Source organism: Centroberyx gerrardi, chromosome 10 (assembly GCF_048128805.1).
Source record: "Centroberyx gerrardi isolate f3 chromosome 10, fCenGer3.hap1.cur.20231027, whole genome shotgun sequence".
Classification (NCBI taxonomy): Eukaryota; Metazoa; Chordata; class Actinopteri; order Beryciformes; family Berycidae; genus Centroberyx; species Centroberyx gerrardi.
Window position 1 is genome coordinate 21,037,899 of NC_136006.1, and position 19,859 is coordinate 21,057,757.

At 41.7% G+C, this 19,859-nt stretch overlaps 3 protein-coding genes across 4 annotated transcripts; all 3 read left to right on the plus strand.

Moving 5' to 3' along the window:
* Positions 1 to 205: 205 nt before the first annotated feature.
* Positions 206 to 2,766, plus strand: cfap97d2 (CFAP97 domain containing 2). Its single transcript, XM_071926325.1, has 6 exons — positions 206 to 301; positions 492 to 572; positions 945 to 1,072; positions 1,254 to 1,431; positions 1,622 to 1,829; positions 2,762 to 2,766. Exons 1-6 carry the CDS (start codon positions 206 to 208, stop codon positions 2,764 to 2,766), a joined length of 696 nt encoding a protein of 231 aa, XP_071782426.1.
* Positions 2,706 to 12,552, plus strand: cdc16 (cell division cycle 16 homolog (S. cerevisiae)). Its single transcript, XM_071926364.2, has 18 exons — positions 2,706 to 2,854; positions 3,046 to 3,100; positions 3,377 to 3,474; positions 3,731 to 3,769; positions 3,899 to 4,033; positions 4,677 to 4,836; positions 4,973 to 5,067; positions 5,535 to 5,668; positions 6,307 to 6,386; positions 6,556 to 6,605; positions 6,685 to 6,758; positions 6,871 to 6,996; positions 9,397 to 9,549; positions 9,754 to 9,817; positions 9,954 to 10,015; positions 10,803 to 10,938; positions 11,461 to 11,551; positions 11,707 to 12,552. The coding sequence occupies exons 1-18, from the start codon at positions 2,807 to 2,809 to the stop codon at positions 11,964 to 11,966; spliced, it is 1,860 nt and encodes a 619-aa protein (XP_071782465.1). The 5' UTR covers positions 2,706 to 2,806; the 3' UTR covers positions 11,967 to 12,552.
* Positions 12,553 to 15,102: 2,550 nt separating this feature from the next.
* Positions 15,103 to 19,112, plus strand: upf3a (UPF3A regulator of nonsense mediated mRNA decay). 2 transcript variants are annotated; one of them, XM_071926380.1, is made up of 10 exons: positions 15,103 to 15,243; positions 15,763 to 15,869; positions 16,149 to 16,255; positions 16,641 to 16,739; positions 16,925 to 17,035; positions 17,202 to 17,257; positions 17,359 to 17,517; positions 17,655 to 17,788; positions 17,925 to 18,228; positions 18,939 to 19,112. In XM_071926380.1, exons 1-10 carry the CDS (start codon positions 15,103 to 15,105, stop codon positions 19,110 to 19,112), a joined length of 1,392 nt encoding a protein of 463 aa, XP_071782481.1. The 2 variants fall into 2 exon arrangements, with proteins under 2 accessions (XP_071782481.1, XP_071782482.1); XM_071926381.1 differs by having other exon boundaries at positions 17,925 to 18,216.
* The last annotated feature ends 747 nt before the right edge of the window (positions 19,113 to 19,859 follow it).

Here is a 19,859-nt window from a genome sequence, read left to right on the forward strand (position 1 = left end):
TACTGAGAGGCCAGGCCAGCCACAAACAGTGAGGTAGGTCAGAGAAGTCTGAGGCCCATGGTCAGCTAACACACTGTTTACATTTGTCTGATTAATACTGAACCTCATCACTTATGCAAAATGATACAAGACTGAAAGGTGTTTTTGTGAGAGTAGCATTACCACTTTGTCTGTCTGTCTATTGATTTGTCTTTACAGGACCGTGATGCAGCACTTGGCTTACCAACCCCTGCTTCCCACTGGGAACAAATACCTTCAGCAGAAATGGGACAAGGCTTCATATGACATGCACAGGAGAAAGGTTAGGCATGATGTGTGACGCTTTGGATTATGAAGACTAAATCTGTTGTCATGTACCAAATGATATTCCAATTATTATGTCATACCCCTCAAGCCTTTGTTATAGTTACAAACCATGCAGTTAGGTGTTGGATTTAGTATTATCCCATCATTCAATGCCTTATACAGAAGTGTGTCATTTTTATCCCAAGGTGAAATCAGCCAAACCAACATTAAACACAACTCCACCAAGGACCTACGGTCACCTGTCTGTCAAGCTGAAGAAGCAGAAGGTGGTTATGGACATTCACAGCTTATGTTTTCAGATAAGCTCACATCATGTCCACAGGGTGGCAGCAAAGATTTCAGAAACTGCCCAATGGAGCCTCTATTTATTAGACAATAATACCTTTTTTGTTATCTTTTAGCTTAGTTAAATTTAGGTTGTTTGCATAATGAAAACGCAGATGTTAAGTAATAAATACAGTGATAAAATGCAATAATAAAACAATGGAAAGGAGAGAATAAAATACTAATTTCTTCCTGTGATAAAAACACAAAGGGACTTATAAAAACTACAAGGTAACTGTTGTGTAGACCTCAAACATGCTGATATGTCAGGGATTGTGTTGTTGTTTCTGTTCCTAAACACATCTATCACACAGCTTGAAGAGCAGCGGATGATGACGATCCAGAGGGAAAACGACATGCTTCTGGAGAAAATATCATGCATCATGCGCACCACTGGGCAAACTGACAATAGGAATTACTATGAAAGGAAAAGGTTAGTTGAGTTTTGGACTTTGCATTTGCACTGGCATAAACATCAATGTAGGCAAAATGTAGTCGATGTCATATGTAGTGTTAAGTAAAGGCAACAAGTTGGATTACCAAATAAAAAGATAGCCCTTGAAACTCAAAACGCACTATTGGAATGAGCAGCCCATCTTTTCTCTTCACTGTAGCCTTGGCAGGGAGAGGCGACAGCTGGAGTTGCTCCGTATTACCGAGGAGAATCAGGTGATCCTGTTGCGTCTGAGCCAGTGCAGGCCTCACTACAATGTGAGGAGCTGGCATGAGGACTGGCTCAAGACTCTCAAGGTGATGGACAGCATTGGACGTTACCCACGAGGAAGGGCAAATGAGCAAAAGGTGAGTGTTTTGATTTGAAAAATAAAGTAAGATTAATGCATGGTTTATTCCTATATTGGAATCATCTGTCACTTCTACACTATGTACTGTAACCTCAGTACCATAATATACCATAATGACTATAAATTGTAAGTGTCTTAATGATATTTGATTTTATACCATGATAATGGTTACAGCTTTCATCCAACAGGGACACGAAAAATCCAAGAAGAGGAGCAGTGATTGTGAGAGTGAAGAAAAGACCAGCGCCGATGCAACAGGACAAAGCTCTGAAAGCAACACGACCAATGGCAAAGCAGAGAGTGAGGAGAAGGAAGGGAAGAAAGAAACCAACAAGAAGGAGGAAGCAGGGACACAGATACACGAGGAGACAGGAACAGACCTAGCTCCAAAACCAAGTGCACCTAAGACATCCAGCGCACCAGATACACCTGAAAAACCTAGTGTTTCTGACCCAGTAACAAATACACCAAATAAACACCTTCATCCTGCTGAAGGTTCTTCCTCATCTGATAGATCTGAAACATCAAACAGCCCTCACACATCACACACAACACCTGACACACCTAAAACACATGAGGAGGAGACTGCAAGCAGTGAATACAAGGACACAACTGAGGAGGAATGAGATGCCTTGTTCTTTTAGCAAAGTCACATTTTGTTTCTGGACAGTAAAGACACTACAACTTATCTAGGTAGGCTATTGTAAATGTTTGTATCATATAGGCTGTTCCTCTTCTTGAGCTAGTTCACCATTTTTATGGTTTTATTTTTGTTTTTGTCTTTTAGCCAAGGTTTGGTCCAAAATTTGGTTATTGTTAAAATAATCTTAGTCCTACTCCATGGACAAAGATGATCTTAGCTCCAAGAGTAATTGCACCCATTTACTGTATGGAACTTATTAATCATAGAAGAAACCTCACCATGATCTTTGGTACTGGATCAATTTCTCATTACATCCAGCAATAGATACTTTGTACTGGGTGTGTACTGAGATGATGTGACATTCATAGAGAAAGTATAGAATGCTTTTGTAATATACTGGTGTTAATAAGAAGAAAATAAATATTAAATGAAAATCCGTTGTTTATTTTTATATAATTACTCATATCAATATACAGGCTATATAGATATAAACTTGTGTTATAGAAATACAAAGTGGGAAAAATAGAGCAGCGGAACTGTCCATCCAGTTTGAGTTTCCCTACGGCGCAATTTAGCAGAACACTCGTTGCAGAAAGAAGCCGCGGATTTGATTTTACGGAGCTAGCTAGTTAGCTAGCACGAATGTGCACAGTTTCGGTACACTCTAATTCTTTCTGTGTGTAAGAATGACACACTTTTGATAGTCAAAGCGACATTTCTAAAAATCAAAATGAACCTCGATAGACTTCGAAAGCGAGTACGGCACTACATTGATCAAGTAAGAATAATGATTTGCTTCTGAGTTTCTGTGTAGCTAGCTACCGTTAGCTGGTTAGCAAGCCTGGCATGAACGGTAACGTACATCCTAGTTTGCCTGCCAAGTCAGGCTATCTCTCGTCCAGGTAACCAGCCAAATCTGAAACTATGCATTGAGTGACTGTCTTCTTGTCTGTGTTTGTGCGTTTACAGCAACAGTATCAAAGTGCTCTGTTTTGGGCCGACAAGATAGCATCCCTTTCCCACGGTGAGTGAGTGAGCAGTGCTGTTTGTGACTAGCCAGTGTGGTAGCTTACTTACCAATCTGCCGGCTAAAGTTAGATAGCTAATGTTAGATGGTCTTGGTGTGGTTTGAAGCAGGCATCCTTCTTTAGTCACTGCCGTATTTGTCACTGCACCACCACAGCTGAATTAAAGATTGTATTATTGGTGATGGTTGGCAACACAGTTAGATTGACAGCAGCAGCAGATTTGTAGTGCAGCAAGCCTGTCAGTGCTGACTCCTACCGTCTGTTATGTACAGAGGATCCCCAGGACATCTACTGGCTAGCTCAGTGCCTTTACCTGACCTCTCAGTACCACAGAGCCTCCCATGCCCTCCGCTCACGGAAACTCGACAAGGTAAGTCCAGGCTACATGTTGATTTCCTGATCTGTTCAAAGCCTTGTGCTTGGAGGTGAAGGAAAGTTTGAGTGGAGGGGATGAATCAGGATTTGAAATACTGTCGAAATCCAAAGTATTTTTTTGTGTTTGCAATAATTACTTTGTTGATGAGCAACTTTACAAAGAACTGCATTTGTGACCTGTTTAAGTGATTAGCATGTTGTCAATTGTTTCAGTTTAAGAGTCTGAAGTAACACTCTGTCTCCTCACACAGTTGTATGGAGCTTGTCAATATCTTGCTGCTAGGTGCCATGTAAGTAATTTAAATACACAACTACATCATACTCTAAACCTCTGTCTACATGCTTATTAACCTTTTTCAGCTAGAGAATTAGGCTTTCATGCTTGAGATGTATTCATTACTGACTGGTCTTTTTCCTAGTATGCTGCCAAAGAGTTCCAGCAGGCTTTGGATATCCTGGACATGGAGGAGCCAGCCAGTAAGAAGCTGCTGGACAGGAGTGGGAAGGAGGACAACGGGATATCAGCCAAGGACTGGGACATGTCCCCTGCCTCTGTAAGCCTCGGCTGCTTCTGAAGCACTGGAATACATCACATGCATGATTTGATATCTTAATTGGCTTATATTCTCTGTCTGATCTTATCACAGCCGCTCGATGATGTGGTGCAGTGTGGCTGCTGTGGGGAACTGTCATAATCTCTACCCACATCCTCACTCATCTTTATCAATTTATTATTTTTATTTAAAGTGTGTTATAGTCCCAACATACACTTTGGCAGAAAGGACATCAATTTCTCAGTTTCTCTTGTTTTTAACACATTTTTGGGTGAACGTTTTTTTCTATCTGAGAATGCATAGTATTTGTGGAGTGTACACTATCGGTCTACATTTCAGACACCTTTATGTTGTTGGATTGACTGCTCAAATTAAACTACGTAACGCCACCTATGCAACCCCCATACGTTGTTTGTGCAAGTGGCAAAATTGCAATGTTTCTTTTCAAGGTTTTCATATTGCGTAGCATGAATATAGTGGTGAAAAAACTGGCTGCCTGATAGGAAGTCTCTTACGTCAACATGGGTTGGCATAAAAAAAGTAATATAATGGGACCTGTTTTGGATATTTACCAGGGATTCTGCCTCCCCCTCCTTTTCCTGTCTTTCTCCTCTCTCCATTCCCTCACTCTGATCTATTTCAGATCAGCAGCTCAATCTGCCTCCTGCGGGGAAAGATCTATGATGCCATGGATAACCGGCCACTGGCCACCTCCAGCTACAAAGAGGCCTTGAAACTGGATGTGTACTGCTTTGAAGCCTTTGACCTTTTAACGTCTCACCACATGTTGACTGCGCAGGAAGGTGAGGCTGATCTGTGGCGATGATGTGTGCGGAGCTTTCAGTGTTAGGCACAGATTTATGCTTTCTGTTACTGTGTTATTTAATTAACTTTTGTATAATGCCAATATGTTTCTGATTGTTGTTCATGTCCCAATAGAAAAAGACTTCCTGGACTCCCTTCCTCTCGGTCAACAGTGCACTGAGGAAGAGGAGGAGCTGCTGCACTTCCTCTTTGAGAATAAGTTAAAGAAGGTACGGGGACTCTGTGTTTAGTTTGCAAAATTCTCAGGTATCACCTTTGCTGAACTCTTAATTATTGTTATTTCTTATTTTTCTTACTTTTTAAAAAACAGTATTAGTTTAAGCAACAGATGAACATTATTGTCCAAGTTGGTCCATTTCCAAATATTCAGCAATGTTTTTTTTAATTGAGCTGAAAGAGAGCCAACAACCATGGCAACATATGGTGCTCTCCAGTGTTGCTGAGCTTCAGGGTTCATTTGTCTGCAGTTAGTGTTAATTGAAATGCTAATGGGAATTCTGTCCTGTTTTTGTTCTAATCCCTCTTCATCTGCCCTTTTCTCTGCCTGTTTCATTACCTTGTTTTATGTCCTTTCACTCCTACTCACTTTTACCTTTTCTACCCCCCCCCCCCCCCCCCCCTTTCTCACCCCCGCACCCCACACACACATAAACACACACCTCTCCTCCCTCCCCAGTATAACAAGCCCAGTGATTTGGTGGTGCCAGAGATGGTCAATGGTCTTCAAGACAACTTGGATGTAGTGGTGTCTCTCGCTGAGAGACATTATTACAACTGTGACTTCAAGATGTGCTACAAACTCACATCAATGTAGGTGTTTTCATTTTTTCCCATAGCTTTTGTTGGTCTGCAGCATTGGGTGGATTACTCAAAAATATGTAATCAGGGTTTAAAATGAAAAGTAATCACTTACTGATCACTGCAATTGAAAACGTCTCAGTTACTTATTAACTAGATTACTTCCTATGTATACACAAGTTTCAGCATGTTAATAGTGTGGTGGTATACATGGCATCATACAACAAAACTTAAAAGATTAATTATTTTCAACCTGGGACTTATTTTCCTAGTTGTTGTTGTCATGACAATTCTGTTCAAAATTTCATCACTTACTTCACTGTGGAGCTTTACATTGAACACAATGTCATGATGATTTTATCTATAACCCAGGTGCTTGTGTATTTGTCACAACTATTGAACCCCTCTAAAGCTGCTCAGTAAATGCCCAATCAACCTACTCATCAGTTGTATCTGGCTTTTATTTGCTCCTCTGACTTGAACATGCAAAACATTGTGATGAGAATTAATCTGTGTAATCCATGAAAGGGTAATTGCATTCCACACTTTTTAAAAATGTGTCCCGGGTTAGTTATTTTAGTTTTGTAATGTTTCCCTGTAACACAATACAAGCCCAGTTAAGCTTATTTGTTGGCTTGTTTTTCTTTCAGGGTGATGGTGAAAGACCCGTTCCATGCCAACTGTTTACCTGTACACATAGGAACGCTGGTGGAGCTCAGTAAAGCAAATGGTAAAATATACACTGACAGATGATTCACATACTAAGCATGTGCAGCCTTTTGATTGTTGCCTAAACACTAATACTAAGATTTAAATTACAGTGCTCTACAAAAATGTGTCAGTTGTATTGGTTTAATTTGCTCTGTTGTTTTAAGCCATATATATTTTTTCATTCACAGAGCTGTTTTACCTCTCACACAAGCTTGTAGACTTGTACCCCAACAACCCAGTAAGTGTTCCCACTTTATCACTTTTCTGTGTTTTCTCCAATTTCACTATTTGCTAACCAAGTAAAAACGTTTTACCAGGTGTCCTGGTTTGCTGTTGGATGCTACTATCTCATGGTTGGCCATAAAAATGAACATGCCCGGCGATACCTAAGGTATGTATTTACACACAACCTGTTTCATACCTGTTTCAGACCACCTTCCATACACTTTATATACAGGTTCAGTCATAATTACCACATATTGGGAATTGCATATCTCCTACAGTAAAGCTACCACTCTGGAGAGGACATATGGTCCCGCATGGATTGCCTATGGCCATTCGTTTGCAGTAGAGAGTGAGCATGACCAAGCCATGGCTGCCTACTTCACTGCTGCCCAGCTGATGAAAGGGTAGGTACATTATCTACACATGACGTCATGCTCAACTCAGTATATTCCTATTAATGGGTTTCTTGCTAAAGCTGCACAAGGCAAGATTTTTTATGTAAAAATACGGCTGTCTAATCAGCCTAAATCACAAAATGGGGTTGCAACAGGGAACGACGTCCCTTCCCCAGGAATGGAGACCCTGCAGATCCTTAAAAAGTCTGAACAAGTCTTAAATAATCCAAATATAAGTCCTTAAAAAGTATTCATATGTGTTAAAGATAGTCATTAGAAGTCTTATTTTTTCACCATGCAATGACAGGGTTAGTGGTACAATATGCATCCCATCTGCTTGAATACACACAATTGGACTTAATGTCTCTTTACAATTAATTTCCTGGATCCATGTTCAATCAGAAAGACTGGTACCAGCTTTGTGTCTTTTGCATTAAAAGTAGCATTAAAAAGTCTTACATTTGACTTTCTGAAACCTGCAGAAACCCTGTGGACCCTGTTCCTTGTACATGGATAACTAAGATAGCTTGATAAGTTTGTTGACAATTTGACACAAGTCCAGGATTTTCCATTCCTTAAAGCAAGCTTAAAATTTTTTTAAGCTTGTTACCAGAGCAACATCTCCTTAAGCTCAAACCTGCAAAAACGCAGGCAGTTAGCTGAACTATGACCATGCCTTGTTGAACTTGCTCCATCCATGAATTCATTTCCAGACATAACTGCACCCTTCCTTAGAGAAGCGCCGATAGATCAAGACACTTTTATAACTAGAAGAGCATGAACTGAGAGAGCACGTACATGTACTGGTGTATGAAAGATACAGGTTTAGTACAGAAGGGATTATTTACAGTTTACCAGCATATAGATTGTGGCACTTGGCTCTTGAGAGGCACTCTGTCACTGGGAAAATTATGTTCAGACACAGACTTAAAGTGCAGAACAGAAAGTTCTTTATTCCAAACGTGGGGTAAAGGGCATGGGGGCTGGAGAATAACATGTTCATGAGACCGGGGTTCTCGTCTAGTCAGAGGTGCACAGGGGAAACATGATCTGGGGAGACACACAGGGCAAGGCATGAGAGACGGGGAGATACTAGGGGAATTGCCAAGCTTACAAGTCCGTGAGTCTGTAGTCTGGTCCAATGTCAAGTCCTTCCGCTGCAGGTCTGTTTCTGGCGGCATCCAATTAATCTGCAAACCAAGAAACGGGCGCTGTCCCTAGTGCTGAACCTCAGTGGAGAACCTCCTCCAGCCTGGGGATCCACAATATATATTTAATGTTGACTTTGACCTCTGTGGGCCAATGCCACTGGCTCTGAGAATGGAAGAAAATCATAGGCTGTGGGCTTCTTACAGGCAAGAAAAATCAAATTCTGCCATTTCATATAGGTGTAATTATAAATAGCCTTCTCATAGCATTTAATTATTAGCTCTTGCTGAGCCACAATAAAAAAAAAAAGGTGCTCTCATATCATTGTTGATCATGGTTTTGACTCTCTTCCCCTTTTTATTTCAAATTGGGAGCGTGCAGTTATCCAAGATAACTACATCCACATTTTACAAATCAATCCACCACCTGCATTCAATGAACAGAGTTAGCCAGATATGGATTAGCAAGATAATTTGAAATGGCTGGCATCATATTAGCCTGAATTAATCAAACAACGTACGAGGAACTGGGCCTGGACTAGGCCAGCTTTCCTCTTAGATGTGCACAGACAGTTTTTGACTTAGGTGGTGACTAGTGTTGCTGATGAAGGGGAGCATTCTTAGTTTAGAAGAGCATGTCACACAAATCTATACAGATCCTTACATGTTTATTCAAGAAAAATGCTTTAGAAAAATTAAATACTTGACTGAGTAGTACATCATTAGTAGTGACTGTTAAAATTTTATGTCTGATTCATAAGTGAGGAGTAATATTGGTAGTACATCATTTGTACACCATTACCTAATGTACATGTATAGTTAGACATACATGCTCTTCTTTAGGAGCCTATTAAGTTATAATTGTTTTTCTAATGGAAGTATAAATTATTTGTTGATCATTCAACAACAGATAATGTTTAAATGTGTCATATATTACTGTTAAATTGTTGCACTGGGCTGTACTCACGTTTTACTCATGTATGATAAACACTGTTATGCAAGTTTTTGCAGCCCCTAGTATTTCTAATCCTTTATGAATGTGCTGTAAAGGTATTCAGAAATTGTTTGCTACTCATTATTAAAACTGTCTGCAGCCTTTAATCTGAAGTTGCAACAAATAACAGTCTATAAGTAAGCCATTTGTTGCCATTAGGGTGAAGGGAAGATGGAAATGATGATGCAGTGACAGCAATTCACTTTATTCAGATGGTGGCCCTATTTGATTTGATTTCACTGATGTCACCTGTGCTCTCTCACCCAGGTGTCACTTACCCATGCTCTACATCGGCCTAGAGTACGGTCTGACCAACAACTCCAAGCTAGCAGAACGCTTCTTCAGCCAGGCTCTAAGTATTGCTCCTGAGGACCCATTTGTCATGCACGAGGTGGCTGTGGTTGCCTTTCAAAATGGAGAGTGAGTCATGCACACACACACACACACTAGAGCGAGGAAAACGTGCAAGTACACAGATTTAATTAACACAATACACCGGATGCTAAGATGAGCTGGAGCAGCAGTGACACATTAAGGGCATGCAAATTACACACTCGGTGACATCTGGTTTATTAGGTAAACAATTCAGATGTTGCATATAGTTTTTCACATCTACTATTTCAGCTGGAAGACAGCAGAGAAGTTGTTTCTTGATGCAATGGAGAAGATCAAAGCAATAGGGAATGAGGTATCTGCTTATTTTATTCACTGTAATTTGAAAAATATTGATGATATTGATATTGGTGTGAATGACACCTGTCTTCAGAATATGACCACGCTTCTAAAAGATTTGCTTAATGTAGGCTTTCTTGCTATTTTTTCAGGTTACGGTGGACAAATGGGAGCCTTTGTTGAACAACTTGGGTCATGTTTGTCGAAAACTGAAGTAAGTGTCCATCCCATTTGGCTGTACCATTGGCTATTTCTGTAAACGGTCCTGGATGGGCCTAATTGAATTATGGCTTGCATGTGCAGCTCTGCCTTTGTTCTAAATGACGTTGTGGCTTTCATGTTCCTCTTCTAAGGCCGGAGTTGAGGTTAGCACTTAACAGGTAGAGCTTCTCTTTGAGGTAACAGATATAGTACTACTAAAGGACAGGAGGCTATATTTATCCTGAGTGGATGCGTAGACAAGATGGCTTAGAGTGCACTCTCCTCTATTTCGTTCATCCCCCTCCTCACCTTTTTCTTTTTCTTTTACCTGCCTGCTGCACAGACTATTTTCATAGATGTACACTCTTGTTCTGCTCCAGTCATTCTGCATAAGTAGGGCCCTCATTGAGAATTCATGCAAAGATCCTTTAATGAATTATGCATCGCCACTACTCAGCAGATATAAGAGGGGCTTGCAGAATGTGTGCAGCACAAGTGGCTGTTTTGAAAGGTCTGGGTAATTTTTATGTAAAAGGAGATCAGGATATCATCCACACAAGGTGAATGCTTCATCTGGGTTGTTGGGCGTAATGAAAGTGTCACTGGTCTTTTTCAGATGCTGTCCTTCCTTTGTAAACAAATGTAATACAGCTATGGAAACGTTATTTATTTCTTGTTTAAGTCCCATCAAATGTGTTGGGTTCATTCTATGAGATGTCCTCAAACATCTATGCAAGATATTTCACTAATTGATACTTACTGATGTATTTAATTGTCTGTTCTGGTGTTTTTTCTTGCAGAAAGTACGACCAGGCTCTGGAGTACCATCGCCAGGCTCTGGTGTTAATCCCTCAGCATGCGTCCACCTACTCTGCCATAGGATACGTACACAGCCTCATGGGCGACTTTGAGAGCGCTATCGACTACTTTCATACGGTACGTTCCCTTTCCTCCTCAGTCTAGTAGGTGTTTTTTCCCTTTTAACAACCCTAGATGGTGAGACTGTGGCAAGTACTAAATAAGCAAGAGGAGGGTTCAAGGCCTCTCCTTAGAATCCAAGCAACATGAGGAATAAACAAGGCAATTAGTATTCTTTATGGAGACCAGTGCAAGAAAACAACACCAGCCTTTCAGAAGACGTATGCAATGGAAATAAATTAAAGCACAGAAAGAAAAAGATATTGCATAGTAAAATACAGTTTGTGACATTGTCCAAAATATATTGCATGACATTTTTGGTGCTTTGGGTTTCCTTTGGGCTCCCATAAAGTTCAAGATACATTTTCTGAGACCTGCCATACTGTTACTGTGGTGTCAATCAATCATCTGGACTGCAGCTGCTTTGGAGCATCATCTATGGAGTAGCATGTATTCTTAATTGTTTAGATCAAGGTACAGAAATATCCTTCTTTTTCTAAGAAATACTTGAAATTGATTTGGTTCCATTCTCTCTGGCAGGCACTTGGACTGAAAAGGGACGACACATTTTCTGTGACGATGCTTGGCCACTGTATTGAGATGTACATTGGCGACACAGATGCCTATATAGGTATGGGAATCAATACTGCTGTACTCCCCAGTCTCAGAGCAATAACCTTGCTTTCATCTTTGAAATATTATTGTGAATAATGATTATTTTTCAACATCTTATAACCGTTTTAGAATTGCAATTAAAGTAACGTGGTGTAATTTGTTCCCACCCAGGCACAGACATCAAAGACAAGGTGCGAGGGAACTTGAACACCCCAGCGTTGATGAAGATGCTGAACACGTCATCAGAAACCGGTGACCCCCGAGCCACGCCCTTATTGGATGACAGCAACATCATGTCCTTGGAGACACCGCTGTCAAATCAGGACAAAACCTTGTTGGAGACGCCCCTGCGGCGCTCTCTAACCCTGGAGTGCGATATGTATGAAAGCGACATGATGCTAGAGACCTCCATGTCAGACACCAGCACGTGATCCCACCCTGTCAGGAGGTGGAACTGTCGTAGCGACAGGGTGTCACAGATACACATACCCAAGCCCAAGGACCAGTTCCAAACCAAAACGTTGGCACCTATCCTCTACCAGAGGTTACTTGTGGAGTCCCCCTTGTGCATCTGATATTATTGTGTTGCTGTAAGTGACATAATGTAGAACGTGCCATTGTGAACATGATGAACTAGAGTGTAAAAGTGTGGGTAAATATGTATACAGCACCTGCTGTACATCTGATTTATTGTGCAAGAATGCACTTTAAAGGGGGAGTTAACATGTGCCTTGGATAAGGGGTTAAGGGCTCGGTTTAGTATTGGACCTGGAGTTAAGCCTGAAGACAGTGGGAAGGTGTGATCCTCTGACACTTGACTGAACAGGGCAAATGCAGCAGCACTCCTTAATTCACAACTAACAGACTGTAGTCACCTATTACTGCCCATGGCAGGACCCTCCGTGTTACTTACCTGTGGATTTTTACTTTGAATAAACAGAGCCGACTGAATGCAAGCGGTTTCAGTGAACACACTTATTGGTAATTCCTACAATAAACCATGCATTTATCTTTTTAGACTTTGGTATCTTTGTTTTTTGTGTGTGGGAGCGAGAGTGAGGTTGTTCATTTGGTTACTGCACCCAGTGGTCTCACTCTTCCAACAGACCGAGTTATGGCAGTATCAGATTAGTAGTATGCAAATGTCAATCAACTAACTCAAATGGGCTAAAACGTTTGAATAAAATATTTTAGAGTTTTCTTAATTATGTAAACCCTTTGACATTCATCTCTTATAATAGATCCTCAGGTACACAACAAGGCACAGCATGCTAAATGTCATTTTCCTCAAATTTGAATTTAACTTAGTCACACCATCCAGCCGTCCCTTATATACAATAGCCTACTATTGGGCACTCTAAAATGCAGTACTCCTCCCAGCTCATGAGAAACATGTTTACGCCGTTTAAGTGTAAAGTTGATTTATCCCTGGACTCTCCCAGTATCTACTTTTCCAAGGAGTGAATCTATAATGTCCCACGTCCTCTGCTTTCATATTGACACAACTCGAAGTGCTTTTGTGTGTGTGTGTGTGTGTGTGTGTGTGTGTGTGTGTGTGTGTGTTCGTGACTGCTGAGTGTTGCACTGCCTCTCTGGAGCTGCTTGAATTTAACACTAATTCACAGCCCCTACAGAGACAAACATGCCAAGTGCTCTATGTGTGTCTGACACTGCTTGAAGAACAGAACACACCCTTTCAAAATGTCAGGGCGGGGAGGGGGGAGCGCTCTCTCCTTGTCTCTCCATCCTTTCCCGGACAGCCACAGGCCGCATATTTATCTCAGTTTGCCTGACCCTCACTTTTGTCGAGACACCGCGGTCGGTCCCTCCCTGCTCCTGATGGAGAGTGGCTGCGGCGGCTTCGGGAAAGATGGGCTGTACTCCGTCTAAGTCGGTGGTCACTTACACCCAGGAGAGGGTGTACCGGGACCTGGACACCTGCTCCACTTTTGTTCCCAGCCTGAAGAGCTCCGTGTCGACCCCGGAGAGACCCTCGCCTCGGCTCTGTGTGGAGACCAGCAGTGGCAAGCAGCCCTTCCTCAGCGGTGAGTGAACTGTTTGCCAAAGTCCCTGCATCTAATATCATTTGTCACCTTAACTTCCAAGGCTGCTTATATCGACTAAATATCTGGGGACAATTACTGATGACTGACAAGATATTTAGTCTAATAAATTATGAGACGACATCAAACTTTTTTTTTTTTTTTTTGAAGAGAACTTTAAAATTGCACTTTATTCCAAAGTGCACAATGCAACTCGGACAGGCGACCATCATCACTGCCAACTGCCGCCCATGTTTACATTTCAAAAGTTACCTTTGTGGATCATTTTTCATTCGTTTTCCGTGTGTTTTCCAGTTCCCTGCCGAGATATCCACGGGCGGTCAGTGAGCCAGCCCTCCTGCCCGGACGCATGGAGCACTTTGAGCTGCGCCACTACAAGCAGCCCGGCCTGCTTGTCTCGGCCCGCTGTGAAGCCCGGCAGCTCGGACCCGGACAGTGATGCTGAAGGCTGTGTGACTCCTCACCTGACTCCAGCCTGCAGCCAGAGGTGACAGAGCCGCCGCGCTTGCATCATTATGCGCTGTTTTTCCAGCGTGCATGTATAGGCCTACAACTCGGATTTATCTTGATTTTTCTGGTTTCTGGTCAAGTGAAGTTGTTTTTGTGGACTATGGCGTGAGACAGACTGTTCTTAATTTTTTATGAAGAACATAGGCTACTGGAGGGTAAACCCATCTAAAGTCAGTTTACCCACCTGGCATACATTTTTATGGGTACAATTCAAATAGGCTACACCGATATACATCTTACTGATCAAGTTATATGAGGATAAGGTCCTTTAAGAAAAATAAAACATAAACTAATGCATTTCTGAATTGTTTGATTGATCGATCGATAAATTTGTTTATGGTTGTGATGCTGGACATGATATAGATTACCCACTTTAAAAAAAAAAAAAAAAAATATATATATATATATATATATATATATATATATATATATATTATATAATATTATGGCTGGATCTCTGGTTGTTGGAAATTGGAAAATGTAGGAAAATGTTAACATGGTAAAATGTGTAAAGGCCGACAAAGCTCCTGAGTGAGTTTTCAGTCTGCTTTCCTATATGTCATTCCTACTGAATGGCAGAATTTGCTTCATGCCAAATCCATTCGGCTGAATTAGACATCTAGCACTTGACGTTTTGTGTAAAATGTAGCCTAAATCTTCGCATAAGAGTTGTGCAACAGTGTGTACCTTGTCAATTAAACAAAGATTTGACACCAGAATACAATCTTGAATGTTTTAATGACAAATCCGTATCATTAATATGCCTCGTATATTATTAATATATCTCGTATTTGATAACTTGTGACCGTCCCAGAAGGCATGGCCGGAGCCAGGTTACAGTTCAGTGTGAATTGCATCTACTATCAGCCTACTACTACTATAAGCCTATTACAAAGCCGTCTTTAGCTAAAAGCTCTCTCCACTCGCGATATTACATAGGCAAACTCTCGCGAGTACACAGTGACTTTCACAGGCTAGAGGGAGATGGATAGAAATGAGGTCTGAAAAGGACCAAATGACCGGAGGCAGGGAGAAAAGCGTCGTCGAGATACAATTTAGAGACATCCCGAGAGAACAAGACAGCAACCCCGGTAATTCCAAGCAGAAAGAAGAGAAGAAAGAGGTTTTTACAAAGGTAGGTGCCCAGCGTCTGCGATGTGTCGCATTGTTTATGCTGTGTGGAGAACAGATATGGAGGAGGTGGGCTCGTTTCAGCACCGCGGACAGCGACAGCAGCGGGACGCACTGTAGGCGCGCGACGTTCCCTTTTATTTAATGCGCTGGCTCTCTCGAAATGTCAACTGGGCCTGGCCTCTATCTTTTCAGCCTATATTTCATGTTTCCTTATGCCTTTTTTTGATGGAGGAATTGATTTTGTTTGTAAATGAAGCCTGCATTTGCAGCTATATGATTGCAGGGAGGAATGCAGTAGGCTAAGCAGCGCCTAATAACATACTCTCACATTATCATGTCCCATCCAGTCGATCTCTTCTCGCGTCACCTAACAGTTTAGAAAACAGCTTTTCTGTTAGGTCGTGCTCTGAATTGTGGTAATTGAGGATTGAAAATCTGCCTTGCAGAGATAACTTGACCACCGACAATGTCTTTACTGCTGGTCAGAAAAATATTTCACATTATGAATGTTTGATTACAGGTGGTAATTCGAAGGCTTCCGCCAAGCCTGTCAAAAGACCAGCTAGAAGAACAGCTCAGTCCGCTTCCATCCTATGACTATTTTGAGTTCTTTCCAGCTGATCAAAGGTAATCATGATAACCTTTTGAATAAATGCTCTAACAGTTGTCGAACAAAGGAGTCAATAGTCACGAAGGGAAATTGTTAAAGAAAATATAGTCTGGAGACTGAAATCCTGCTAAGAAGTCTTGAACAGACTTTGTACTGTCATCCAGATAAGTCTCAGCCCAGCTACAGTTTTTTTTTCTTTTTTTCTGGATGTGCTTACAAATTATGAAGTTTTTAATATCTCTCTCTCTCTCACTCTCTCTCTCTCTCTCTCTCTCTCCCTCCCTCCCTCCCTGCAGTCTCTATCCCCACCTGTTCTCCAGAGCATATATCAATTTTAAAAACCCTGAAGATATCCTCCTGTTTAGGGACCGCTTTGATGGTTATGTCTTCATTGACAACAAAGGTAATTTTTCTATGTGAAAACCTTTCTGATGCTCTTTTACACATAACAAAAGAATTTGGACCCATTCAGCTTGCATGGCACACAATACATATGCTGATGCCTGAGAAAGCTGCAGACATCAGAGTCCTACAATAGAATGGTGTTTTATTATAATGTTAAGCTCAGTGGGATTTAGTTTATGGTGCCTTGCAGGTGAACAAATAGCCACCAAATGATGAGAAACAAACAATGTGTGTGTGCGTGTGTGTGTGTGTTTTACAGGATAATTGAATTTTATGGACATGGAGGCGGACATACATATAGTTATAGCTTTTGTTGCCATTATTACCATTTGATTACTAGTCTGTCAGGTGATGAGCTGCCTTTTCTGTCAATATTGACACAGGCCAGGAGTATCCGGCAGTGGTAGAGTTCGCCCCCTTCCAGAAAATCTCCAAGAAGAAGCTCAAAAAGAAAGATGCCAAGGCCGGGAGCATTGAGGAAGGTACTGGAATGCAGAATCCATCATCACAAATTATCCTGATATACAGTGGACATGATGATATTCAGCTTTTTATTATACTGTTCCTGCATGGATTTAAGACTTACTAATTATCAATATTTCGCATCTTTTAAAATTCTAATCCGATGCTTAATGTCATATTCCTCACGGCTTTGCAACTCCCTCAGATCCAGAATACAAGCGGTTCCTGGAGAACTACTCCTGTGATGAGGAGAAGTCGATGGCCAACCCCGAGATCCTGCTGGGAGAGATAGAGGCCAAGACCAGAGAGCTCATAGGTACAGTAGCATAGCACACAGGCACAGTGTATAGCTTAGTTTTTGGTGAGTCATTTGTTGCAAACACATTTATAAAGGTACAGATATGAGTTGCAGCGACTCAAAACAAAACTATTGAACTTTTGTTTACTTCTCTCCCTTTCTTCTCTTCTTTGTTTGGTTTCAGCCAAAAGAACAACACCACTGTTGGAATACATCAAGAATAAGAAGATTGAGAAACAGGCAAGAGAAAAAAATATGCTTTGATAAAAAAAAAAAAAAAATAGTTAAATAGTTTTACAGTGTGAAAAGGCTCTTGTAATGTGTCACAACTTTCCCCATAGAGGATAAGAGAGGAGAAGAGAGAGGAGAGGAGAAGAAGAGAGCTAGAAAAGAAACGGCAAAGGGAGGAGGAGAAGAGAAAGCGGCGAGAGGAGGAGAGACGCAAACGAAAAGAGACTGAAAAGCAGAAGAAACTGTCAGAAAAAGAGATCAAAATCAAGGTAGCCTTTCATTTGACTAAATCTCCTGTCAGTAAAACTCCATCTAACACTAACTTGTTTATTTAGTTTGGAAGCGACTCTGGCATGTTGTGGTTATGGAGCCTGTATATGCCTCCTGTATTTTCTGCACACCTTAGCTCCTGAAGAAGAGTGACAGGGACGACGATGTGGATTCAGACCGGTTGAAGGACAAAAGCGACGTTGGGGAGACAGAAAGGGGCAAATGGGAGAAATCTGGTGGACAAATAAAGTCAAAGGACCACAAGGACAAGTAAGGACTTTAATGTCTTTGACTGGGGAGATTTCTTTTTGTGTGGCACATTGTGTGGGATGGCCGGTAACAAAAATTCTCATGATAACAACTGTGTGTCTGTCATAACCATCTATGCAATCTCCAATCTGGCCACTAGAGGTCAGCCTGAGAGTGACAAGGAGCAGAGGGAGCAGCACGGCCGCAGACAGCGAGACAAGGACCACCGCGGGAAAGATGAGGAGAGGAAACGCCAACGACACCACTATGATTTTGACAAGTTTATGCGCCGCAAAGATGAGACCAAATGGGGCAAGGGCTACTGCCAGGACAGAGCCAAGAAAGAGGGGCACCATCATGGCTACTCCTACTGTCCCGACAGCGGGGACAAACTGGGAAAAGAGGACAGGGAGGACATGGGTAGCAGGAAGGAGCGCCTCCGAAACAAGGTGAGCGAGAAGGTGAGCATGAGAATGGGGGGGAGATGATGGTTATGGTTCTTTTTCTACTGATGTATATCTGTACTGTTGGGAAGCCCCATCACCCACTCATGATGCTGATTGCGTAGGCTGCCATAGCTTGTGATTTATAGATTATACTAATTAGCTCAGAAGATTACACAAGCACAAGTTTAATAGCCTTATTGCCTCATGTAAGTCTTTACCATATCAGTTATCCCATTGTATTTGAGGTGGCAAGATAGATAAATATGATGAATGTAATACATTTATATATACTGTATATACTAGTCCCAGTCAGACGGGCCGCTTCAGGGGATTTCCTCTGAGTCCTCCAGTTTCCTCGCACAGTCGAAAGACGTGGTGGATTAGAGTGTCTAAATTGCTCATAGGCAATTTGAGTGTGTGTCAATCTGTGTTTGCCCTGTGATGGAGATGGATCCAATGTATTCTGGGATCGGCTCCAGCTCCCTGTGACCCTCAAAAAGAATAAGCGGGTCCAGAGAATTAATCAACAAATGAATAACAAATAGTATATTCAAATTTGTGCGCTTTTACATCAGCAGTCACAATTCAAAGACACTCGATAACATGTATAAATTGAACTCCCTTCAGTAACGAGCAGAAGCCTAACTTGGGTTTGACTAGTGGTTGTTGATGACACTGTGTGCTGCTTTTCTCTCCCATGTCTCTGCTCTCTTGTCTCCCTACAGGACCGTCCAGCCATGCAGCTCTACCAGCCCGGTGCGCGCAACCGCAAGCGTATGAGCTCAGCAGGCAAAGGTTACGACTGCATCCCTGTGGGACACTCGCCCGAGCGCGGGACGGAGCATTGCTATGAGGTCGTCGCTATGGGAGCAGGGCTGGAGAAGAGTCGGGATGAGTAGCCGGCGGCCTGGATGGTCATGCCACAGAGAGTACAAATACAGTGAATACCTGAGCTATCCAGCCTAAGCCTATGGTGTTGGGCTCGGCTGGTTATTGTAAGCTGAGTTGTTGAGCTTTTAAAACTGATATACACATTGAGGGAGAAGGGAAGGTCACTCGAAAACAAACATTTAAAGGAATTCTCATCAGCATTTAGTGTAATAACATTGAGAGCTTTGAACGGTGGTAAAGGTTTTTGCCGTGTTAGAGCATGATACAGTACTTTAACAGTTTGAATACATCACATATTTTTAACTGTCTCACTGTTTAATAGTCAAAGAAACATCCAGTTATTATTCAATTGTATTGAATCTTTGGAATGGTTCATTGGAATAGTATTGAGAACAGGAGTAAACAACTCTGATTATAATAGCACAACAACAACAAACTCAGTAGGTTTTCATTACATGTCATGTCATACCTTGGTGCTTCAGTGCTGATGCTCTCAGATAGAGATTGCTCCATTTATTTTTTTAAATTGCTGCCTGCCAGCTAGTTTTCCATTTTGTAAAAGCTTCACGACACGAGGCCGTCCCATGTTGTTTCTTTTTGTCTTGTTTTTGAAGCGCGCACCTGTACGAGGCAGCTCACTAGCCGCGTCTGTCAGCAGTTTGCCGGTGAAACCTACGACCTCATCCTCCACAAGAGATCTTCTTTCTAAGCCTTTGTAGAGTCCATTGAACTCGGATGGTTTTAAAGATAGCCTA

Excerpts from the sequence above, each read along its gene's own strand:
- upf3a (XM_071926380.1), top strand. The coding sequence starts at position 15,103 with ATGAGGTCTGAAAAGGACCAAATGACCGGAGGCAGGGAGAAAAGCGTC. Across the intron at positions 15,870-16,148 it reads TTCTTTCCAGCTGATCAAAG|TCTCTATCCCCACCTGTTCT; the intron begins GTAATCATGATA and ends CCCTCCCTGCAG. Across the intron at positions 16,740-16,924 it reads GGCCGGGAGCATTGAGGAAG|ATCCAGAATACAAGCGGTTC; the intron begins GTACTGGAATGC and ends CAACTCCCTCAG.
- cfap97d2 (XM_071926325.1), top strand. The coding sequence starts at position 206 with ATGCAGCACTTGGCTTACCAACCCCTGCTTCCCACTGGGAACAAATAC. Across the intron at positions 573-944 it reads TCAAGCTGAAGAAGCAGAAG|CTTGAAGAGCAGCGGATGAT; the intron begins GTGGTTATGGAC and ends TCTATCACACAG. Across the intron at positions 1,073-1,253 it reads GAAAGGAAAAGGTTAGTTGA|GGAGAGGCGACAGCTGGAGT; the intron begins GTTTTGGACTTT and ends TAGCCTTGGCAG.
- cdc16 (XM_071926364.2), top strand. The coding sequence starts at position 2,807 with ATGAACCTCGATAGACTTCGAAAGCGAGTACGGCACTACATTGATCAA. Across the intron at positions 3,101-3,376 it reads GATAGCATCCCTTTCCCACG|AGGATCCCCAGGACATCTAC; the intron begins GTGAGTGAGTGA and ends TGTTATGTACAG. Across the intron at positions 4,837-4,972 it reads CATGTTGACTGCGCAGGAAG|AAAAAGACTTCCTGGACTCC; the intron begins GTGAGGCTGATC and ends ATGTCCCAATAG.